This window comes from Crocodylus porosus, unplaced genomic scaffold, assembly GCF_001723895.1.
Source record: "Crocodylus porosus isolate Cpor-Errol unplaced genomic scaffold, CroPor_comp1, whole genome shotgun sequence".
NCBI lineage: Eukaryota > Metazoa > Chordata > Crocodylia > Crocodylidae > Crocodylus > Crocodylus porosus.
In genome coordinates this window covers 9413032-9436019 of record NW_017728926.1, presented here as the reverse complement: position 1 = coordinate 9436019, position 22988 = coordinate 9413032, and the positions used below count along the sequence as shown (strand labels likewise).

The window sequence follows — 22988 nt, the reverse complement described above, 5'->3', positions numbered from 1 at the left end:
GGAGCCCCAGCTGCTCCGGGGCGCTGAGCCAGGCCGTGCCTGGGCCGCCGGGCTCTGCTGCTGTCTGTGCGCCCAGACGCGGCGGGTCCGGCGGCGCGCTCGTCTCACAGGGCCGTGCGGCGGCCGCCCGCGCCGGGCTGCGAGCAGAGCCCAAAGGCAGCCTCCCGAGGGGAGAGCCCAGCCAGGCGCTGGTAGTGGTCGAGGTTCAGCCGCTCCGGGCCGGTCAGTGGCTTGGTCCCTGCGCGGCCCGCGTGCGAGTCCAGCTGCTCGAGGAGCTCGGGGAAGGCGGGTCTGTGCGAAGGTTTCCACCGCCAGCAGCTCCTCATGACCCGGTACCTGTCGCCAATCACAGAGATGGTTCTGTCCCCACCTGTGCCTAGAGAAGGGCAAACGCAGAGAGGCCAAGACGCCTCCCTGGAGCAGGCAGCAGTGGAAGTGCCGCCCCACAGGCAGTGGAGAGGCCTCAGCCATACCAGTTAAAACTGCCTGTCGTGGTTTTAAAGGTATAAGTTAAACTGAACACGGTGGGGGCGGAGCTGGCTGATCTCTTCTCACATTAATTCCAGGCACTTTCCAGGCCATGGTGCCCTTTGGGGTGGGGTGCTGGGAAACAGCTGGATATCAGGGGCCTTAAATATTTCTTTATCATTATCCAGGACTGTTCCAAAAAGCCTGGGGCACAAAGTGTCTGACTTTGATAACACATCTCAGCCTGGGGAGATATTTTTTTCCCCTCTGCTGCCCCTAGCAAATGGGGACTTTCGCTCTGTTGAGTGAAAGCAGCAGCTGAGAGCACCTGTGCGCCCCAGGCCAGGTGCTAGTCCTGCCTCTGACCTGGTGTCTCCCACCCTCCTGCCTGTCAGGTCTTGTCTCCCTCTGCAACAGTCTGAACCTTAGCACTAGTGCTGCTCGTTACCAATTCGTTTCCAAAGGCTGGTGATAAAAGAAGGGTAGGAGCAGGCCCTTGGGGAGGCCACAGGGTGATCCCACTCAAGGGAAGGAGGTGGCAGCGTGGAGGGAGAGCAGAAAGGCTCACTAGTAGGTTGGCTGTGCCCTAGGATCAGTTGGTTTTCTTGGGGGGGTGGGGTCAATTGTTTTGAATCACTGAGTCTCTAGTGGACCCCAGTGGACAGTGCTGGGTGGTTCAGGTGAGCAGTGGGCTACACCATTCTCTCTTTTCCAGTCTAATGGATGGATGGTGACTGCTGGTGATTAGGTGGCTCCCCTGGGAAACAAGATACTGGATCTTAGCTCAGTTCCTGGTGGACAAGTATCCCAACACAAATGCCCCTGCAGGATGTACCTCAAGCCAGAAGACAAGGGGCAGATGGGCCTTCTGCATGGGAGTGGTCTCTCCAGCTCAGGGCAGTGCTATTTGCCCTACAGAAGGGGCCAGGGCGGCCAGTCCAGTAGCAGAGTCACTTAAAAGCAATGTGGGGGAGACATAACAGGGAACACAAGTGCTGGAGAGGTCTCTGGTGGGCAGTGGGGTTTGCACATGTCCCGGAACAAAGCAAGGCTATCTCAGAGAAACATAGGAAATTGGCCAAAGGTGGCCTCCAGAGGTGTCTAGTTCAGCCCCGCTCAGGGCACAATCACCCCTACCCAAGCCATCCCATACAAGTCCTCATCTAACCTGTTCCTAAAACTACATAACCAAACCTATCACACTTACCCAAAAACACCATAAACATCCTAACCTGCCACAGGTAAAGCAGGAGAGCAAGAGCCCTGTCAGTGTCCCACCACTGCAAGGGTTAGAATCTACTCAAGCGACCCAAGGAAGAGGACTGTGCCCCCTGCACAGAGGAAGGCAACCCCCCTGGCCAAATTCATGCCTATCTGACTGCACTAATTCTTTTCTGACCCCAAATGCAGCAATCGATCTGACCCTGCACAGAAGAGCAAGACCTTACAGCCAGGAACCGGGTTTTAGTCCCAGCAGCAAGGGATGCTCTGAGGGGCTGATGAAGGAGCCTGGGGAGAGTGGAAGAGCTGTGCTAACAGAGCCCGTGTAAAGCTGGGATGGTTTAGTTGGGATGCTTCTGCCCTGAGCAGAGGGCTGGACTAATGGCCTCATGAGATCCCTTCCAGCCTGACTCAATGAAGACATGGTAATCCTTTGCCTAGGGCACAACATGCTTCAGTGCCTAGGATTTCAGGCACAATGGGAAGCTGGTCCCTGAATGTGATGGTTCAGGTCCTGTGGACAGGACACCACATGCTGTGGCTGTCCTGGGTTGGGGCAAGAGCTGCCTGTCTTGTCTTGGACTGGTCATTGTGCAGGGTCAGCATCACTTACAGCCTGGTGCCACACTGCTCCGGTCTCTTCATGCGGTGCTCTCGCTGCAGGGCGGCCAGAACGTCTGCAGGCCTGAGGGTCGGGTACGGAGGGGCGCCTGGGGAGGGGAAGGGAGCAGTCATCAGAGGAGCACTGGTCCATGTGCAGTGCAGACACTGGCTCTCCTACATCTGGACTCTGGGCTCAGAGAAGAGCAGTGCAAGTGGGTCAGGACCAGGGGAAGGCAAAGGAGCCTGGCATAAGGAATGAGGGGAAGGGACTGAGTTCCAGCAGCCTACAGGGCCCCATGAGCTGCCCAGATTTGTTCCCTGGCCTCTATGGTCAGACAGACATGCAGCAGTTAGGAAACAGCTGGCTGGGGGGTGGGGGGTCCTACCTACCTACCTACCTACCCACCTTGGCTCAAATCTGCCTACTGCACAGGAGACTCTTCCAGGTGGGGACCTTTTGGATGTACTGGGGGCTCTTGACCCAAATTTGACCAAGCAACAGCTAAGGGTGGGGGTGGGGGCGGTGTGGTCCAGGGTATATAGCAAGGGGTGGGGGAATGAAATTACAAGTACATTTAAGCTGAGTGTCAAGACTGCTCCCTAGTTAGGAGATGAGCTTGGCTCAGAGGGTGGGGAAAGACCCAGGCTAGAGATGCTGGCAACTACAGCGTACGCAGGGGAACACAGCCCAGCCTCAGTGCTGCACAGTGGGGACTGGAGATGGGAATGAGGCAGCATCTACGCTTTGGTCCAGGTTCAGCTGAGGGACGTGGCTTGGGAGACAATGGTCTGAGGGAGACAGGCTGGCTCGATGTGGGAATGACCTGTCTGGAGTCAGCCTTCTCCCCACGGCATGCTGCCTGCTGCAGCAAAGGGCGCAGCGAGGTGAGAGCTTAGCCCATTCCTCAACAGACACGTGCCCTCACCCTCTCCTGCTCTGCTGCAGACTTGCTTCAAGAGAAGCAGGCACCACAGGGGTTGGGCCTCAGCCTCCCTGCCAGGAACTAGCCCAAACCATGACACTCATGGGTGCTGGCCCACCCTTCAGAGGGGGCAGGATCAGTGCACAGCATGAGGCAGCAGACCAGGCATGGGTGTGCACACCGTCCCTCTGGCCCAAGGCTGCGGGTGAGCTGGGAGACTCAGCCTGCCCTTTCTCTATGACTTATGTCTGGATTTTTTTTAAAGGGGCAGAAGTCCCCCTCCTGTACCCTGGATGTCATCAGCCCACCTAACTGCCCTCCACAAGCGTCAGCCACTCGCTCCTACGACCCTGATGTGCTGGTTTCTCCCCGCTCGTGGGAGCGCTGTGCTGAAGGGGGCTGGGAAATCTATTCATGAAACGTTTTTCTCATCAAGATCTGCCAATTGATCAAAACCCATTTGTGTTGTGAGAAGATTTCTCTTTGCGGAGATTCCAGAAGAAGGTTCTTGTAGGGCCTGAAGGGTGTTTCCAGTTGAGATTAGAAAGGACTCCCAACCAAGCCATCCACTCTTGCCTGGTAGTGGTTCTAGCAGTGCCCTGGCAGGTAGGAGGCCCAGGCCCAAGCCCCTCTTCTCAAGGCCTTGAACTGAGTCTCCCATGTCCTTGGCAAGTGCTCCAACCACCTGGTGTGGGCGTGCGTGAAATCACGTCCCCGATTTCACATAGGTTAAAAAACACCCCCGGTCTGGCAGGGTGTAGCTAGGGAGTGCAGCTCCCTCCAGCATGTCCCTTCACACCTCAGCATCTCCTTGGCCCACCTGTAAGGGAAGGGACACCCGGTGCTGTGAAGTGCTGCAGGACCCTTAAGTGTCACAAGTGATGCGTTCTGGAGCGAGATGGCCTTTGGGGCCTGAGGGGTTGGCTTGTGTGCAGAGCCATGGCCAGCACTTCGGGGAACATCCTGAAGCAGGGCTGTTTCCCCTGCCAAGCTGCAGGAGGAACTGAAAGAACCCGCCTGTGCCAGGGATCCCTGGGTCTCCCTGTCCCCAGTCATCAGGCGGTACAGTCAACAAGCAAGCGAGGAGGAAGGGGCGATTACCTAACGTGATCATTTCATACAGCAGAATCCCAAACGACCACCTGAGGAGTAAGGAAGTTTGAAGAGCATCAGAACAGCTGTAAAACACAGAGTCCTCCCAGCACTTCTCCTCCCCACCTTTCATTTGAGTGTCCAGCCCCCCCGCTCCCATGAGCCCCACACCAGATGTCTGCCTTGGTCCCTTTCAAAAGGCCTAGCCCTGGGGAGACTCCAGCTGCCTCCAGGAGGGGCACAAATGCAACCTTTGTGCACTGACAGCTGTGGTGTCATTGAGTGTGAGCCAGAGCTGGCTGAATACTGGGGATGGGGATTGTCCTGCAAATTGGGCAACTTCTCTCTGCTTAACCAAGCCTAAGTGCTTTGCTCTGTATCACTTTATAACATGGCATAACTTGGTTTAATACGTTTCCAATACAGACCACATTCAGCCCACTGGAAGAAAGGCAGTGTAGTGCAGGATGATCAACCTGACTGGGACGTGGCACACTGGGGCTCCAGTCCCCGCCCTCTATATGATCTTGCCTAATTTATTTTCTCTGTTTAGACCACAAGGTCTGAGAAGAATGGTCCACAACAAGATCCTGATCTCAGCTGGGGCCTCTGGGTGCCACTTGTAACACAGAGTGACAGGGCCACCAGTTTTAAAGTCCCCTGGTCTGTTGCTCTGCGTCCCATGATTCTGACTAAGGGGTCAATTCCCTGAGAACCAGAGTGCTTGGCACTGCCAGTCTTTGCTGAACTTTGTGCTTGGTGAATATGATTCAGGTAGCTCTGGAGATCTCTGCTGTTTGACTTTGCAAAGAGGTCACAGATCACGTTGCATCTTTGGCGCCTCGCCCTGGGCTGTGCCGAGCTGGGTAGCACACCTGATTCTGATCCAGGTGGAGGTGACTCCAAACTGCACTTTCTTGGGCTACTCCCTAGTGCATGAATGCTTCCTGCATTAGAGTTTCACCAGGAAAGCCCCTGATGCTCCATCCATTGGACAGCTGAAGTGCCCTTCAGCCAGAGTGACTGTGGTCCCTGTGCATCCCATGGTAGCCCCTTCATCTTTGCCCATCTCTTTGCAACAGCCAAGATCCCAGGACAACGCACTCCAACAGTGAATTGCAGGGAGGGTGATGGGTTCAAGCAGAGCTACAGGCTCACTTCAGCCCTCTACTCTCAGCCAAGGTTTTACCATCACCCGTGACACACCAGCCCTTGGGGGACTCTGCACTGCCACTGCTAGCAATGGTGCTAGCGCAGGCCAAGAACACAGCCATTACTGCCATGCTGCTTGAGCCACGCAGGGTACAAATCCCATACACATAGAGTTTCAGGAGAGGAAAGCCCCCTCAAAAGTCCAGCTTAGCTGAGGCCATGGCACTGTGGGTAGAAAGAGAGGGAGTCAGTGAGCAAGTGGCTTTATGCAGTACTGTCCCCTGTATCTTCTCTCTGTGGTGGTGTGTGTACCCTGAAAAGAAGTCACCCTGGGGCTGGGCTTTGCTTCCCTCAGCCAAGAACTCACACATCACTCCTCGCTGTGATGGGCTGGTTCAGGATCCTTTCTGGTGGTAGCCACTTTATGGGCACCTCTGCTGCACTTCTGAGTGGCAACGTGCCCCTGCAGTAGACCTTGGCAGCCAGCCCCAGGCCGCAGAGCCGAACAGTCAGATCCTGGTGGATTAGGATGTTGTAAGCCGCCACGTTGCCATGGATCAGCCTTTGGCTCACAGTCAAGTACTCCTGAAAGAAGAGAATCCAAGTGGATGCTTGTGAAAGAGGCCTTGGAGCAACCTGGAGCCAGTGACCCAGCTATAGGCAGCCATTGGGCGGGCTGCTGCATCCATGCCATACCATGTAGGGCTTTGGGCTCTGATTTCAAGTATGCCAAGTGGGTTCAGCCCTGCACTGCCCAGAACATCCCCAGGTCAACCCAGCCCCCTCTGGCAGCATTGTTTAGCTGAGCTCTGTCTCGGCCTTGTAGGGCTCAACCGTCTGGTCCCAGGTCTCTGTCTGTAACATGCAGGTCCACGTGCTGCACCAGCTGGGCACTGAGCTCAGGGACCTCTTGCAGGATCATCTCACTAATCTAGCAGCTCCGGGGGGCGGGGTTGGTGTGGTGTTGCCATGGAAACCATCCAGAGATCATCTTTAAAGGCTATTACTAGTTCAACTTGTTAAACAAGCTAGTGCATTGGATCCATCCTCCATCTACATACCAGCCCACGTGCTATCTGGATGCCCATAGCATAGACCCTCTTCTCCGTCAGGCAGTAAGTATGCTCAGCAATGGACAAGTCCCCCTGATAAGGCAAAGGGAAGAGACAGCTCAGTAAGGCGGCAGCTCCCTCCTGTCCCCGAAACACAGCTGTTCCAGCTTGGACTTCCCAGTGCTGGGAGAGATCCTGCAAAAACGATCGGCAAACCTAGTGCGGGAGCAGAGACAGAGGCAAGCTGAGCACAGCGGGGAGGCAGCTCACACCCATTTGCAGCCCAAAGCCAGCTTGGCTCCAGCCGTGGCCATGACATGTAAGCACTGAGCCACCACAGCAGCCTAGGACATGACAGAGACCCGCTGCTTTGGGAGTCAGCCACATTTTCAAAACCAACACATTTCTTGTGGGAAAGTGCCACAGTTGCCTCCTTGACAATAGGAATGTCACACGAGGCAGATTGTGTTTCATTTCCAGTTGAAATTCCCACCTGATCTCATTTCTCAGGAACTTTCTGCAGCATCAGATTCCTCCCCAGCAAGACAGCAGCTTCCCATCAGGATTCATAAGCAAGAGTATGCAATTAGAGTCATTAGCCCCTGGACTGTAATGCAGAAATTTGCAGCAAATTTTTGGCAACTCTGAGATGTTTTTAATCTGCTGTCAGCAGTGAAGAAAAATGGTGAACATTCATCTAGCAGAAGTTGTTCACTGCTCTTCACTCGCTCAGTTCAAAATTCCCTCCTGTGTTCTGCAGCGTTCAGGGCGCTGTCTGGGTTTGAAGCCTCATGGATCCTCTTGCTATCTGAGCTGTGATAGGTGAGATTTAATGATCTCTCATGGATTCCCGCTAGCTATGATACCTTAATCCCTGGGCACCAATCACCACACTCAGAGTAGCTGGGTCTAATCTTTAAACCCTTTCCAATGAATTCCAGTCCCACATCAATGCAACCGTGTATGTGGCTACAGGGGCAAAATAATATTTAATTCCCCCTATACAATTTATTGACACAAAACCAACTTGTTCCTTTTCATCCTGCATTACTGGCCAGGGAACCAAGTTCTGGTTAAGTCTGTGTTTTACCAGAGCTGTCAGCTAAGATTCCAGCATCTTTCTTACTGACAGGGATGCTGAGGCTGAAGGAAAGAGGCATCTAGAAACTATGGTGGTGGATGTGGAATAAGAACCAAGACAGCAAAAATGAGACTGTAAGCCCCAGGTGGCATCTGCCATGCTGACAGCTAGAACAAGTCACGAGTTACGTTGTACAGGATCAAGTTCCATCTACAGAATAAATATGAGACTTCTCACCATCACTTTACAGGGTGCTTCCAGAGTGCAGTTGTTATCTAATAGAGAGAGGAAACGTTGCATCGGTTTGTTCATTGTTGCAAACCCATGTGGCAGTATCATGAGATTAAGAAGTGTCTGAAATTTGAGGCTGTTTCTCTGCCTTCTTGTTTCTTGGCTTTCCCAGTGCGTGTGGATCATGCTCAGGTCTCTCTTTGCTTCTAGTGCTTTTTACACAAGAAAAGCTGAGCTGAGCGCTACATCCCACAGAAGTGCACCTGAACAGTGTATTTACTTGCAGAACACGGTATTTACATGAACAGCACACATATCTTTTTCCTACTGCACCACAAGAGTTTGTGCTGGAATGGCCACCAGTGGCACTTCTCCAGGCACAAGAAGAAGGTGCTAACGCACAGAGAAGCAGAGGGGAAGGTAGGCAGCGCATGGCATGGTGCTTCCTCCACCCCAGTTTGCCCACGTTCAAACCAGGGAGCACCTCCTACCTGGCAGGCTTTCCATAGGAAAGGCAGTAAGTTTCCTAGGCTCATGGCCTCCAGCACAATGCAGAAGGGCAGAGCTTGGCTCTGACACCACAGCACCTTCACCAGGCTGTCGTGGTTACAGATCTGGATATGAAACTTCATCACGTCTAGGAAATCTCTCACTTCTTTGGGATTGGTGGTGGCTGAGGGTAAAGAAGGAGAAGCAAGGTTAGCACATGGCATGGGCAGCGAGAGGGGACAGCCAGGACAGCTGATAGCCTCAGCACTTGTAAAGGAGCAGAACTGGGTCCTGGGCAACAAAGCAAAATTGGACAGCCCCACTGAGATGATGGGCCCCTGGGGAGGGGCAAATGCACAGACATGGGAAGGGAATCATTGGTGAGGCAGCAGCATTGATGACAAGGATCACAAGGGCTCTGGGTGGGTCACAGGCTTAACACGGGCCACCAATATGATGCAGTCACCAAAGGAAATGGAGCACTCCATAATGCACCAAAGTCAGCACACAGAAGGACTGATTTCAACCGCCCTTGCTGTGGTGGGACACTGACAGCCCTCTGCCCCCATGCTGGGCCCTGGGCAACAAAGCAAAATTACCCGTACATTACCCATGGCAGGTTAGGCTATTCTTGGTGGGTTTTGGGCAATGGAGGTAGTTGTGGAGTTGGTTGTGTAGTTTAGGACCAATTAGACAAGCCTCCCGATGGGATGGTTTGGATAGGGATGTTCCTAATGAACTTGGGTGGATGGGGATGAGTCTAGAAAGGGCAAGTGCCTTCTCTCTGTCAGGCATACCTGGCAGTTTCCTCAGGATCACAGCCTGGACAGTCTCTGAAGAGCCTCTTTGAATGATGGTGGCCTGGGAAATCTGCCCATAGCGCCCAGCGCACAAGAACTGCTCCTGCTGGATGTGCCTGTCCTGAGGCAGCTCCCACATTGCTAAGAGCGGGTCCTTTCGTTGCAGAATTTTCTCTGCTGCAGCCAAGGAGTCATACTCATCCTGCTCATCTGCCAAGGAAGAGTCAGCCGACTGACTGTCAATACACACTGCAGAGATAACAAGGGATCCCTCTGCCTTGGGGTCTAGAGGTGACTACAAGGGACTCGCAGTCAGGACTCCTGGGTTGTCTTCTCATGGGACTCGCTATGTAACCCTGGGCCTGGCACTGCTCTAAGGCAGAGTGGGACAGTTCAGTGATGTTCCCTAGGTCACACAGGAAATCTGGGATGGAGCAGGGAACTTGAACCCAGGCCTGCAAAGGCCTTGGCTAGTGCTCTAACCACTAGACTGGACAGTCCTTCTGGGTGTGTCCCTCTCCATAAGAAGAGGGTGATGTGGACCAGCTCATCCAGGAGACTGAGTTCTGCAATATCTGCAAGGCTTTTGGGGACCCTCTCATGGGAGGTGCCGTGGGGACACAAAGGGCCCTGAGGAGCGAAAGGCGCTGCTATTGACCTGCAAGTGCCAGGCACAGCAATTCTTTGGCAGTGAAGTGGCAGTTCTGGGGTTAGCGCCTGCTGAAGTACAACAGCCTCACCCTGCCTCTTTGCTTTGCGCTCCTAGCTGGGTAAGTCCTGCTTCCAGTGATAACTGCATCAGCAGTAAGGAGCACAGGCTCTGTTTTCTATATCAGAGATGCAGAGATCAAAGGTCTTTGAGCTTTGCCTCAGTTCTCTGCCTCCCTCATCTTCCTCCCTTCCCCCGTCTCTTCTCTTTAAGTCTGCGGCTTCATGTGCAGGGCTTTGTTCTCTGTTAATGCTGTTCCTGCAGTGCATGCTATGTACTGACGCTGCAATCCATGGCTGGAGGGAGGCAGGGATGTGTTCAAGTGCCAGGCTCTGCAGATCGCCACATCCTCTCTTATGTCAGTACGCTACTGCATATGGCAGAGCTAAGGTTGGAGGCTGATTTCTGTCTACAAGGGGGTTCAATATGTGGCCATACCAGGAGCTGCACAGGCCCGGCTGGGGGTGTGGGTTCGCTGCAGACCAGATGCTAATTCTGAGCCAAGTTGCTGTTTGATTCCAGGATGCATCCCTAGAGGCCTCCGGGGGTCAGTGCCTGATGCACCTGCCCTGAGCAGAGAGGCCCAGTGGGTTGGCAAGCCCAAGGCCCTGCTGCTGTGGCCCCTCACTGATGAAGGCAACAAATGGGGGAAGGCCCTTTGGGGGAGTAAGACCATACGTCCTTACCTTCCAGAAAAATGATGGGTTCAACCTCCGTGTCCTGCTTCCTCCAGCAAATCCTCCAGAGGATCATCCCTACCACCAGCAATGTGGAGAAGGCGAGCAGGGAGGGGATAATGATTACTGGGTTCTGCATCCCATTTTCATCTGCAACAAATGACCCAGGGATGACGCTAGAGACACGCAGCTGCTTGGTGCTGGCTGGGAGTCCCGTCCCTGGCAGTTCGTGGTTGGAGACCACTGCCCTACATTGTGGTGTCGCAGCTGTGGCAGAGACAGTGCTCCACCAGCACGTGTTGCATTTCAGCAGTGGGTGGAACAATTCCTGCATGTACATCATGGTGCAGAGCATCAGATCCTGCAAGGAGCTGTACTGGAGTTACTACACTGGCTCCTGTGATGAAGATAGGCAGGCTGGTTCAAGGTGGACAGGGGGGCTAGGCACTTTAGACTGAAGAAGAGCTGCGTATAACTGGGAGGGCAGTTTTCTACCCTGCAAATAGCAGGGCAGAGTATTTTTGTTTCCTTACAAGGTGTAGGAGAGGGCTGGGAGGAGCAGAGTTGGTCTAGAAGCTTTTTCTCCCCCAGTGCTCTTTAGGTCAGAAATTCAGCATTCCTTACCAATGTTTATATCACAGTGGTGCCCAGCAGATCAACCGCAGTGGAGATTAGGTGTGCAACGTGCTGTACATACACAACATAAGAGCTCATAAACTAGATAAGGCAAAAGGGAAACTGAGGCACCTGTGCAGGGGAAGCAACTTGCCCAAGACCAGGCAACAGACACAGGACTATGTCTCCTGAGTCCCTTCTAGTGACCAATCCACTGAGCCACATTGCCCTTGAAATGCTATGACTGAAACGAGGCATGAAAACTAGTTAAAGACTCAACAACCACCGCCCGTCAAGGGAACAGTCAGATTGAGGGACCCACTGAGGTCCCATCCCAAAGCTAGGACATCCCTGAGGAGGCAAAGAGCCAGCAGAGTGGTTGTCTGTCAAACAGACTTCCCTGGCTGGCTTTAAGGATCACAACTCAAGGCAATACCCCCGCCCCTCAAATCTTTTCACCTTGCAAAACATCAGGAAAGCAGCGCACACAGCTGGCTCAGAGCAGCTCCCTCTCTCAGCAGAGGAGACACCTTCCCAAGTACAGAGCAATCCATCTGCCTAATGGATATTGCTGCTACCTGATGTTACATATCATCCAGCACGTTAACATAGCATCTTAATGGGCATACAACAGGAGCCGCCTGTATCTGAGCAATTAGCAAGCAGACAGGCAGGGGGAATGCTCTTATCTGTCGGCAGGCTCAGTCCGCAGGGCTGATGCCTCATTACATTTTGGAAAGACCGTTCCTGCCAGGATTAATGGTCTCGAGGCATCAGAACTGTCAGGGGCATTTGTGTTTTACAGTGATTAGCTGCCTAATTGCCTCCCTCTGCAGGTGGGAACTTTTGTATGATACAGAAATGGGTCAAATTCTATTCGGGTGCATTGGAAAGAGGGAGCAGCAGAGTGAGTGTGTCAGGCGAGTTCTCAGCAGCTTCAGGTTTCTCGACTGGCTGTGCAAGAGCTTTCTACACAAAGGACGGCCAACTCCCATGGCCCCCAAGCTCTGCCTGGGCCTGGGCCTGGGCCTGGGCCTGGGCCTGCCACCGAGGCCTCCTCCTGCATTCCTGGGTTCCCAGATGCACTTGGGGTCCAGAGCAGCCCAGGCCCCGTCCCCGCGTGGGCTGGGGCTGGTGGCTGGACTGTCCAGAAGGCTCCGTCCTCACTGGGGCTGGACATCCCAGGCGCTTTGATGCTGAATGTTTTGGGGAACCTGGTCCCAAGTAGCAGTTCTGAGTGCAGCAGGCCAGGGAGCTCAACCCACAGCTCGTCTCACATGTCATGACCCCAGCAGCTCCTTTCCTGCCTGCTCCCCGCTCAGCACCTGGGGCTGCTGCTGCCCAGCAGCCCTGCCCTCGCTAGGTGGCTGACTGCATGAGCTCCCCTATCGCTGCTGCTCAGAGGGAAACCTGAAGTTCTGACTTAAATGGAGCCAGGAGGCTCAGCCCCTTCCAAACGTAATGGATGAAAATCTCCTGGCTCAGCGCTTGAAGATGGCTGCACCTGGGCCCATGGCAAAGTCTTGGCTGACTGAAGTCAACGAGGCAGCTGCTGTTCCACCCTGCCCACTGGCTCCTAGCGTGTGCATGTACAGCGCCCTCCCTCCAGGCCACCCCAGGGCTGCTCTGCCTGGTGCTCTGCAGCTAATGCAGCCTGTGTGCTCCCAGCTTCCTCTTTAACTCTTTGCGTTCTGTGGTGTGCCAGAGAAAGCACAGCTTGGGGAAGGGATGCCTGGACCGTCCCAAGGGGACACTTCGTTATTGCAGGGCAGGGAATAGGATTTTTAACCACCTAGTAAATCATTATTCTGACCTTTGCGTATTATCTTTGAAAATACTGGGGGCAAAGATAGCATGGGACAAAAAAAAGGCTGGGTCAGGACAGGGGCAGCTATGATGTGGGTGTGTCTCCTTTCTAGACACAGCATGTGTTTGCTTTCAAGGTGTGGCATTGCTTTAAAGCACCAGGCCCCAGCCTTTCTGGTCCTGGCAGGAGGACCAAGCAAGTAACATGCCGTAAGAAGTGCAGACTTTGCTCCCCTTGCCACCCCTGGTATTAACGGTTCAGTTTCCCACAGCTACAAGCAGTGTTGCAGCTTGTGCTGGGGCCATGGGTTGGGAATGGGAACCGCTGGCTTAACGACAGTGCAGTGCAACATCAGCTCTAGCCCCATCTCAGCACAGCTTTCTGCTGAGGACTTCCCCCTTCCCCTGCTCGTGTAATGGGCATCACCCAGCAGGGCAGCAGCTCTGAAAACTTAGGACAGCGCAGTCAAGTGAATGGAGCTGAGCTGGGGTGTGGGCGTCCTGGCCCTGAACTCAGCTCTAGCAACCCTGGGCAAGCCCCTTCCCCTCCGTGTGCCTCACTTCCCTCCTGCATAGTGCAGAGATAGACCTGCTCCATAAAGCACCTTGAGGGGAGACGTGCTGCAGAAAAGCAAGGAGGGGAGGGGGAAACTTCTTTCTAAATACCTCCTAGTGATCAAGTCTGGCAACAGACCCTGCCCTCCTGCTCCCCAGCCAGCCCCCAGCCTTTGTACAGGAGCTGGTCAAAGCCACTGGAACAAAACTCCCTTTTGTCACAAACTGCCCTTGTCCCCCCACTGGACTTGTTGGGTTTGCCACGTGTCTTGAAATATTCCCTCTTATTTTTCTTAATTGTCCTTAAAAGGGCAGGCTGTTATTTCTTCCCTTTCCAGTGGCAAAAATGGACCGGGCAAAGGGAAGAGGAAACCCAAAGAGCCTTTGTTTTTTTTCATCTGCAACGTTTTCTTCAAAATAGTTTTAAAACATTTTAATAAAATCTTCTGGGTCATGGGATTTCACCCACTCCCAACTCCGTGCCCTCAGGCCCTGCCTGTCCTCTCTCTGCTCTCCCACAGCTCCCCTGGTTCATTTGCCCTGGTTTCACACATCCAGTCTCTCCCGGGATTCCCTATTCTCCCATCTGCCTGAATCCCTGCCCCACTGCCTTTCCCCAGGCCTCCCTCACCTCTAGCTCAGAACAGCACAGGAAGGAGCCCGGCTTGGAGCAGGCAGAGATTATGGCAATGAACACTTCAGTACAAGTAACTGGTACAAGTGTCCCTTCATTCTGCAGATGTGCTGAGTCCAAAGAGAAAGAAAGGTTTTTAATACCCTCATTTTAAAATGATTTTTCTTGTTGCCTCTCCCTGCCCCCAGATTTTCCTAGACAAGCTCTCCCTGGATGGAGGGGTGGCAGGATAGCTAGAAGTGGAACTTTACTAACCAGTTCTAATGGGACTCGAGCCCCGACCTGAACTCGGGAGTGGCTGCTATTGCCGGAGAATACATAGAAGCATGAGGCAGGACCGTGCAGCCAGAGCACCCCAACCAGCCCACACAAGAGGTGTCGCATGGCACTTACCACAGAGATAATCTCCACTGGAGAAGTTGCAGGATGGGGGCTGGCTGCCCATCAGAGACTGTCCCTGTTGGCCTGGGTTTGGCTGCAGATCTGTTGCTGGAGCTGAACCCACTTCCCAGGGTCCTAGCGAGATCCGCACGTGTACCAGAGCAAGGGGAGCTGTGTGCCCTGCAACACGATGCTAGAATCAGTCAGCTGACATCCCTCCTTCCCTCCAGCTTCCCAGACAGCCTAGGCTCCCCTACTACAGCCCAACCACTGCTGCCTGCCTGGCAGTGCCCTGGGGCATAACAGGTGCCTCGGCAGGCTGGTGCTGTCTAATGTGTTGGGCAAAGGTTTCACCATGGCTGGTTTATGATCGTGCACCTGACTCTGAAGGAGCAGCTCCAAGTTCAAGGATCCCAGGTGGAATTTAATTATTTTTTCCTTCAGCATCTGATAAAGCCCAATTCAGCCCCTGCACAAACCAACAGACAGATTCTCAGTGCCACCCATGACTGCAGGATTGGGCTGAATAAGTTATAAATCAGAAAATAAATCATTGTAAAGAAACTGGGGACCTTGCTGCCAGATTAGCTTACAACAAACTTGGGGGCCTGTTAGAAACAAAACCGCTAACTGTAGATGAGGGATTCATGAAAGCACCTAAGTGTCTGATTATAGCCACTGGTCACCCACAGTGCACAGAGGGGAGGCAGGGCAACAGCCCACAGCAGCCTGGCAAGCTAATCCAGGTTGTGACCTGGACTAGATAATGACCCCCAGAGCCTCTTCAGCTTGGCTGAAAGCAGACTGAGTGGTGGAGTCCCAGTGTGGAGAGTCATTGTCCTCTTGCTCACCCCTTCCACCCCTTTTGGCCCCTGCCCATGGGTTTACTCAGACCATGGCGTAGAGTGTGACCTGGATGGGAGTGCACGTACTGTTGTGACACACTAGATATCCGCTACATAAAACCCCTGTTGTCCATTTTCTCCTAGGCTCATCTGGAAGACACTTTTGTCCCCACCTTATACTTACAGCACTAGAGCTGTCCTTGATGTCACTTCACTGACTTACACAGAGGTGCTGGGGTGTGAGTTTGGCTCTGTGACCCTTTTTGGGGGGACTGAATCAGCAAGAAACAAGCAAACAAACAAAATTCCCAAACGCTCCCACACAGGCAATCGCCAGGTTTCCAAAGTACTTTGTCCATCTCCTTCCCCTGGCCGGGTGGCACAAAAATCACCCACAGTGCACAAACTTACCAGCTTGTTCTGCATAAATTTCCCATCCAGCTCAGTTTCTCTTCACAGTGCTGCACCAAAGACTTTCTGCTCTACGCCCTGAGGCAGGATCTACTGCTGAAACCTCCGTAGGTGTTTCCTTTCACACTTACTCTGACTCAGGTATCACTGGGATTTCTTGTGGCCAGACTGAATCTGACTCACAGGTCTTGACTGCAAAGGGGAATATTATTAGTAGGATTTATTTGTACACCGATAGTGCCTGGAAGCCCTAGTCATGGAGTAGGACTTGCTTTGTACACACAAAACAGAAAGACACTGCCTGGTGGAAAGTGCTCACAGAGGTCCACCCATTCTCTTTCCAGAGACACTGCCGAAGCCCTCTGTGTACTTGAATCACTAAAAACGAGCTCAAATTGAGAATACCAAGTTCCCTTCAGAGCTGGGGCAGAGGGTGGTTTGCACCAAACTGATCCAAAAATTACTACCAGTGAAACCATTCTTCTTAAGCATGCACTCAGATGTCTGACCTCAGATGGATTTGCAATGTGAAAAAAAGCATTGGGTGACTCTGGGGAACTGGTAAGCTAACGTCACAATTTCCAGACACAACAACATCTATTTTATTCAACTCTATTCTAAAAAGAAAATGTCTTCAACAAGGACTTTAAGTACGCCATGGGATTCGATGATTCATCTCAAACAAGGTTAGGTTGCAATCTGAAATAAAGCGATGTTGGTTTTATTGATAAAAATGTTACTGAATATCTATCTCGGATGAGTTTGAAGACATTACTCGGATCCAGTTTGCAGTAGAATGATTTATCGTCGAGGAACTTGGAATGAAATGAGTTTAGTAGGAATAAATTTATGACAAACTAGATACTGCTGAGTGACCATGGCAATGAGAAGAATAAGCATCAGCAATTTCTGGACAAATAATGTATTTGTTTTTGACTGCAAAAGCTCCAATACTATCTATACTGCTTCTTTTGTGAAGACATGATTTACCTCATCTGGCTAAACAGAAATGAGTCTCAAATATCCAATTGGCCTTCTCGCATATAAAATGAAAACACAGTTTGATCTTGAAATTGTGTGTGTCACAATTTACATAGAAAACAGAATATAAAATACAATCATGGTACATGGGGAACAAACATAAGATACTAGATACCATGATCACTCATTAATTTTTTTTGCAACTGGGGACATTTCCGGATTAAAATGTTATCAAGTTAGCACCATCAGGTTAAGCTATTCCCTGCCTTTTGGCAAAGGGGGAGGAGGTCAGAGGGAAGTCATGAAAATATTATGTTAAAAACATTTTTGAAGGTAGGGAAAAACTGTATCAAGGTGAACTCAATCTCTGTTAGCTTTAACACCTGGAGAGAGAGTGCCAGTGAAAATACAGATTGTGAGTGGAAGGCTAGGTTATATCTGGGTCTTGGCACACATATACATGGCTAGCCTCCTACCTATCGCCTGGGACAAGGTGCAAGACAGAGCCGGCAGTGGAAGGTCTGAAAAGAAGAACCTGTCACGTTGTTAGGTTTAGATGCAGTGACAATTATTTATTAGCTGTACTGTGGTTGTGACAAGGCCCCCGAGGCATGGTTCAGGCTCCCATGGTGCTCAGCACTGCCCCAGCACCATGGAATGGGGCAGGTTGCAAACAGAGAGGAGGGCACTTGCCCTCTCGACTCACACAAAGTGCTTTGTGCCTCATGAACGTGGGGCAGGACAGGTTGTGTGTGAAGCAAGGGCTGTCTGAGTGGGACTGGTATGGCTGCAGGGCTCCCAGCCAGAGGGAGGTTGCATTAGGTGGACTGCTGAATCCCGATCCCAGGTAAGATGGGCAGCGAGGGAGGCCGTTGGGGCTGGAACACGCCGTGAAAGGAAACATCATCACTGGCCTCCTATAAGGAGGCGTGGGACCGGGGAAGGCTCTCTGTGAACTGGCGGGTAGCTTGCAGGGCACTGGAAAGGGGACAGCAGTGACCCATGCGAGGAAAGAAAATGGTGTTGAGTAGCCAGGGAGACAGGGTCTGTGACCTGAAGGGGGTGGGGGTGAGGGGGGAGGCTGAAGAGCAGAGGAAAGATCGGAGCTATCAGCTTAGCTGTGAATCTCCAGTGTTTCTAGTGGTTGGTTTTCAGAGTAAAACCAGATGAGCCTGATCTGAATGACAGGGCAAAGGGTAATGAGCATTTATCTGGAAATGTAAAGATGAGGGACCATTGAAGCAGTGGTCAGGAGGTACACCTGGTCCCAGGCATCCTGCCAGAGCATTTAACATCACTGAAGCCACAGGCATATATCACAGGTGGGTTCAGCCTCATGGAAGCTGGAGCTAAACATCTCCAGCCAACGCAAAGGCCAGGCAAGGCTGCTCAGGAAGTTAAACGGTCTCAATGAAGGAGAGTCACAGAGCCTGGTTTTGGTCAGGACTGTGTGTAGTAGAGTCCCAGAGCTCAGGTGGAGAAGGGGAGAGAGCACAGTGAAACAGAGGCGAGCTTTGGCACAGCCTGAACCAGCACTGCTGCTCTCAAGACAAGTCTAAAGGATGGGCTTTGGGTCAGGAGCTGTCTGAAAGAGGCTGCGTGTTGGGAGGTTTGGTGACAGACTTGGCAGGCACACAACTCCATTACCAATTTGTCCTCCCAACCTGGACCGCCTCCAGGACCCCAGCTTGCACAAGCCACTCGAGGTGAAGTGAGCAAGACAAGTTTCTGGGGCTGGGTTGTGACTTTGCCCTATGTCCACTATGAGCTTAGCCACCTTGGAAGCAGAGAAGGAGCTGTGCTGGGACTCTGCCGCACAGTGCATCTCAGGCTGAAGCTACCTGCTCCCCAGCTGCAGCCGCTATGCGGCCTGAGGATCCCTGCAGATCAGCGAAGCTGTTCAAAACCCATAACAGGACCCAAGCAAAAGGCTCCTCTCGGACTCGTTGCCCTTCCCACGACACCCAGGGAAGGGGCCATGGAAAAGGGCACAGAATTCAGCAACCTGTTTAGTTCTCTGGAACAGAAGTTCATGAAGTACCTCAGGTGCCTTCCCCTTGGGAAGGGCTGCTCTGCTCATGAAGTGGTACCGCGCGTTGGGAAATCACCTCAGCGCAGACAGCAACGCAGACACGGCACTCATTATTCCCCTCAGCTTTTGTGATAGGCATGACCAGGTCCTGCAAAAACCCAAGGGAGACATGAGGCCAGCCTGCTCCCCTTCCCTGCCCAACCTGCTCTGCAGAAGGGCCCAGGGAGAGCTGGCAGCCGCTGTGGACCCGGCTGATGGTCCAGTACTTCCTTCAGGGCCCTTCATCCTTGTTCCCTCTTTCAACAGCCCCTCCCTCCCCTGCCCCTCTCACAAAGGAACCATGTCATACCGGGGCAGCTGCTTTCCTGTGTCACGGAGGGGAATGCGATTCTGGACACATGCCTGTCTTCACAGCCGGGTTCAGCTCTGTCGACAAAAACAGGTGCAGCCACCCCTGTGTGTTAGGGTGGAGGTGGTGTCTGGCTTCCCCTGACACTCCCGCCCAGCCACAGGACAGCCCTGCCCCACACCGTCCCCGAAGGGTATTGCTTGCAGCCCAGTATCTGGGCCCAGATATGTCGCAAACATGAACAACCTGCACTACGGACTTGTCCCTGAGTTACCCAGAGAAACGCAGCCTTTCCCTTGCTGTGGTCTGGCCACCAATCACTGCGTGGGGAGATATCTTGATACGTGGAGTCTGGGGCTGCCCAGTCCCAAGCTCTGTGCTGATTAGATCAGGGCCATTATTCTGTGCGGCAGCTTGCACCTGTTACGCGCTGACACCACGACAGGGGCTGGTGGGGGTGACCTCCCTCTGACGCCTGATTTCTTTCAGTGCAAAATGAAAAGGGAGGAGATGGGGCATCGGAGGGTCCCTTTCTAGCTCTGTCTTGCTGCTTGCCCCTGACTGACATTCTCCTTTGAGATGGACCATGTGATGTCTGTGACTCGGCTGTGATCAGAGCTCACATTCATTTCTTTCCCACTGTCTCAATCTTCCACCTGGCTAGATCAAGAGCTCCAGGCCTATAGCTCCACAGCCACAGCAGGCGAGCATGTTGGAAAGCCATGAATGCCCAGCCCTGTTTTTTCCCAGCTGACCCTGCTCAGCTGGAGCCAAACCAGCAAGGGAAAGAACAGCTCATGGAAGGCAGAATGTGGCGGCTGCTCACTCCCGGTGTGATTTAAACTGGTGGCTATGCTGGTGCTGGAAATCTCCATGCAGACACGCTTACTCTGGTTTAGAACAGTAGCAGCCTCAGACTTTACAACAGCAGGTTTTAGCTAAACCACAGTAAGCTGATATAATTGTGTCCACACCATGGACTGCACTGGTTTAACTGGATTGGTTTAAAATAACACTTAAGTGGAACAGCTGCAGCGTCACTGTGTAGAGAAACCCAAGGGCTGTACAAAGACTTCTCTGGCCTGTGCCTGGGGGTGGCAGGTCGCTTGATAAAGCTGGGTCTTCTCAGCAGATGCTGCATCTGGTTTCTCTTGTCCGGACGCCCCTGCTCTGACAGTTGCCAGTGGCTGGGACAGGGAGAGCAGAGGAGGAGAATGAACTGTGGGGCACCAGCACCATGTGGGAGAGGTTTGCAGAGTGGGAAAGGGCCAGGCAAAGCTCAGCCTCAGGGATAAATAGGGGGGAGGTCCCTGATGACTCTCAGCCAGGACAGAGAGCCCAGGCCTAAGCCTGGGCACCACATAACTCTGGTGGCCCTCGAGCAGGGTTCTGCCCAGGGGCCTGTCTGTGAGGAAGGAGCCTTTGCCCCTAGCAGCCCACGCGTAGGGGACTGTCCTGCTCCAGCTTGGCAACTCTGCTGGACAAATAGCCACGGACACCCCGCGCCATGTGCTTTACCCATCTGATAGGTAATGGTGCGAGGGGAGGGGTCATTCACCAGGCCTTCTCCTCAGTGGCCTCACGTGACATTTGGGCAGCTGCTGCCTCAGTGGTGGGCTCAAACCGCAGATGAACAGCAACGTGTAACACAGCCCTGCCTCTGCCCCAACCCTGCACCCTGAGCTGGGGCTGAGAGTCATGGCTGTGTACAGAGAAGCGTGGGTGCTGGGGGAGTGAGCACCTGAGGCCAGCACCACGGATGTCAGCTGGTTCACAGCGAGCCTCCATTCACACTGCTGCTTGCATCCAGCCCAGCTGACAAAGCTTGTGGCCCTGCAGCCCTGCCACCTCATTTGCACAACCCAGACCAGCCCTCAGGGCTTGGCTGTCAGGCAGCTGCCCTCTGCACTCAGCGCCATCCCCTCCCATAGAGCTGATCTGCAATCCCATGGCCCAGCAGAGAGCAGAACCAATCCTGCCTGGCATCTCCAGGAAGCCACATCTCTGTACCGTACCCCAACATCCCCCACGAGGACAGACTGCAAGCCACAAAGAACAGCATCCCCAGTGAGGAAACTGCTCGCTTCCATTATACCCTCCCACTCTGTCCTTGCACACAGCCACTTCAGGGCTGGGGACTCCCAGTACCTACAAACGAATGGCGCTGCCATGGGCACACGTATGGCCCCGCATATGCCAAGATATTTATGGCAGACCTTGCAGTTTGTTTCCTCAGCAGCTGCCCCGCATCCCCCTGGTTTACCTCAGGTGCACTGATGACATCCTCGTAATGTGGACACATGGGAAGGAATCTCTAAAGAGACTTTAACAATTTCCACCCTCCGTCAAGCTAGCTCCACAAAGCAGAATAATTTCCTAGATGCCACGTCACCACAACTGCCACAGCTACCTTCATGCCACCAGCTGTCATCGTAAGCTCACCACTAGAATCACCAGCTGCAACCAAGATCTGTTACAACTGCATCTTCTCTGACCTCATCGACAAGGACAAACACCTTAAGGATCTGGAGCAAGGATTCTGCGCTACAGCCCCCAAACCGGAGACACTCAGATCAACAAGCCAGACTAAGCCCCACCCTGACCTGTTACAGTACTAACCCTGAGACAAGGACAAGCTACCGAGGCACCAGGCCTCGCAGGGGACCCGGATGCCTGCTGGGCCCCCACGTCATCACTGGACCGACCAACAAGGAACGCAACATCCGAGGTTCGCTCACCCGCACCTTTGCCAACGGCCTGCGCACCAGCACCTGCTCAGAGCCGCTCTGCGGTCTGCGGGCCATCTCTGACACAACGCACGGACATGGCTCCGACACAAAGACTCACAGGCCTGCGTCCAGTGCTCCAACCTCCCTGGATGCTCCAGCGCTGACCTCAGAGCAGCTCTTCTCAGGCAGGAACAAGTTAAACTCCAATTTGAAGGGGAAATGATGGGATGGGGTTTAAACAGTGACTGTAGGCTCTTAAACCTGCATTAGCTCCTGTGACCCTTTGTTCTGATGGTTCTTTGTTAATTTTCTTCTCCCAGCACTATCCTTTTCCCCCTCTTTTCCCACCTTTTGTATCCAAGTCGCTCCCCTTCACACACTGCTCCCTGCTGCCCTTGCTAAGCATCTGCTGAAGGGAACTCACGTTCACAAAAGCTTGTGCTCTAGAGTATTTTAGACTACAAGGTGCACCTCTGCCCTGCCTTCTGCATGTCTGGGAAGTGCCAGCGTGAGAAGGGTTAATGCTGGCCAGGAAGCCACACAAAGGCCTGCATTGTAAGCACCAGCTGTGCAGCAGCCACTGAAGCACCAGGTTCAGAGGGAAGGGGGAAGTCCCAGGAGCCAGTTGTCCTTGCCATGCTATAGGCTGTGGCTTTAGGGGATATCTGAGCTGGACAAAGACCAGCTGCGGCAGACATCGGCCTCCGTGATCCCCTGTGCCAATCCTGTGGAAGCCAATCCCAGAGGAGAGCCCTGATGACGGCTTCCCCCAAGAAGTGCAGTGTGCAGGATGGTGAGGGTAGAGGCACCGGGTGCCTTCTGCTTTGAACCAGAACTGTATTATGGGTGCAAAATGGTGGGTCCATCCTAAGGACAGAGTTTCTCCCCTGACTGCCACCCTCTCCCACCTCCTCTTGGAGCACCTGGAAAATGCCACGCCGGACCAGGTGCAGATCCTAGCAGTGGCACAAGACAACCTGCCTGAGCTCCAGGGGCCGTGTCTGAGGCAGCAGGTGCAGCAATGTGGAGCATTCCTGGGGGCAGGGAGGACACCAAGCCATAACAGTGCATGGGTTTGGGCCTTTATGATATCCATCAGCTTGGTGCATGCTTGTTGGCACTGGCTGATCTGACTGTTCCCCAGCTCCTAGC

The 22988-nt window shown here is 53.2% G+C and overlaps 1 protein-coding gene across 4 annotated transcripts; it reads right to left on the bottom strand.

Moving 5' to 3' along the window:
- Nucleotides 1-44: 44 nt before the first annotated feature.
- LOC109314299 (tyrosine-protein kinase STYK1-like) lies at nt 45-21799 on the bottom strand. 4 transcript variants are annotated; one of them, XM_019541385.1, is made up of 11 exons: nt 15746-21799; nt 14868-14958; nt 14502-14669; nt 10508-10648; nt 9110-9322; nt 8315-8496; nt 6521-6604; nt 5827-6044; nt 4317-4357; nt 2303-2399; nt 45-336 (listed from the first exon to the last, which is right to left on the bottom strand). In XM_019541385.1, exons 3-11 carry the CDS (start codon nt 14551-14553, stop codon nt 105-107), a joined length of 1260 nt encoding a protein of 419 aa, XP_019396930.1. In that variant the 5' UTR covers nt 14554-14669; nt 14868-14958; nt 15746-21799; the 3' UTR covers nt 45-104. The 4 variants fall into 4 exon arrangements, with proteins under 4 accessions (XP_019396930.1, XP_019396928.1, XP_019396927.1 ...); XM_019541383.1 differs by having other exon boundaries at nt 14868-15937; nt 18768-21799; XM_019541382.1 differs by having other exon boundaries at nt 14868-18906; nt 19108-21799.
- Between the last annotated feature and the right edge of the window lie 1189 nt (nt 21800-22988).

What these genes read in the sequence shown, in the direction of transcription:
- LOC109314299 (XM_019541381.1), bottom strand. Translation starts at nt 14,553, where the DNA reads ATGGGCAGCCAGCCCCCATCCTGCAACTTCTCCAGTGGAGATTATCTC. An exon ending in CAGTGGAGATTATCTCTGTG is followed by an intron (nt 10,649 to 14,501) that starts GTAAGTGCCATG and finishes CATTTGTTGCAG; the next exon opens with ATGAAAATGGGATGCAGAAC. An exon ending in ATCACAGCGAGGAGTGATGT is followed by an intron (nt 4,358 to 5,826) that starts GTGAGTTCTTGG and finishes CTTACTCCTCAG; the next exon opens with GTGGTCGTTTGGGATTCTGC.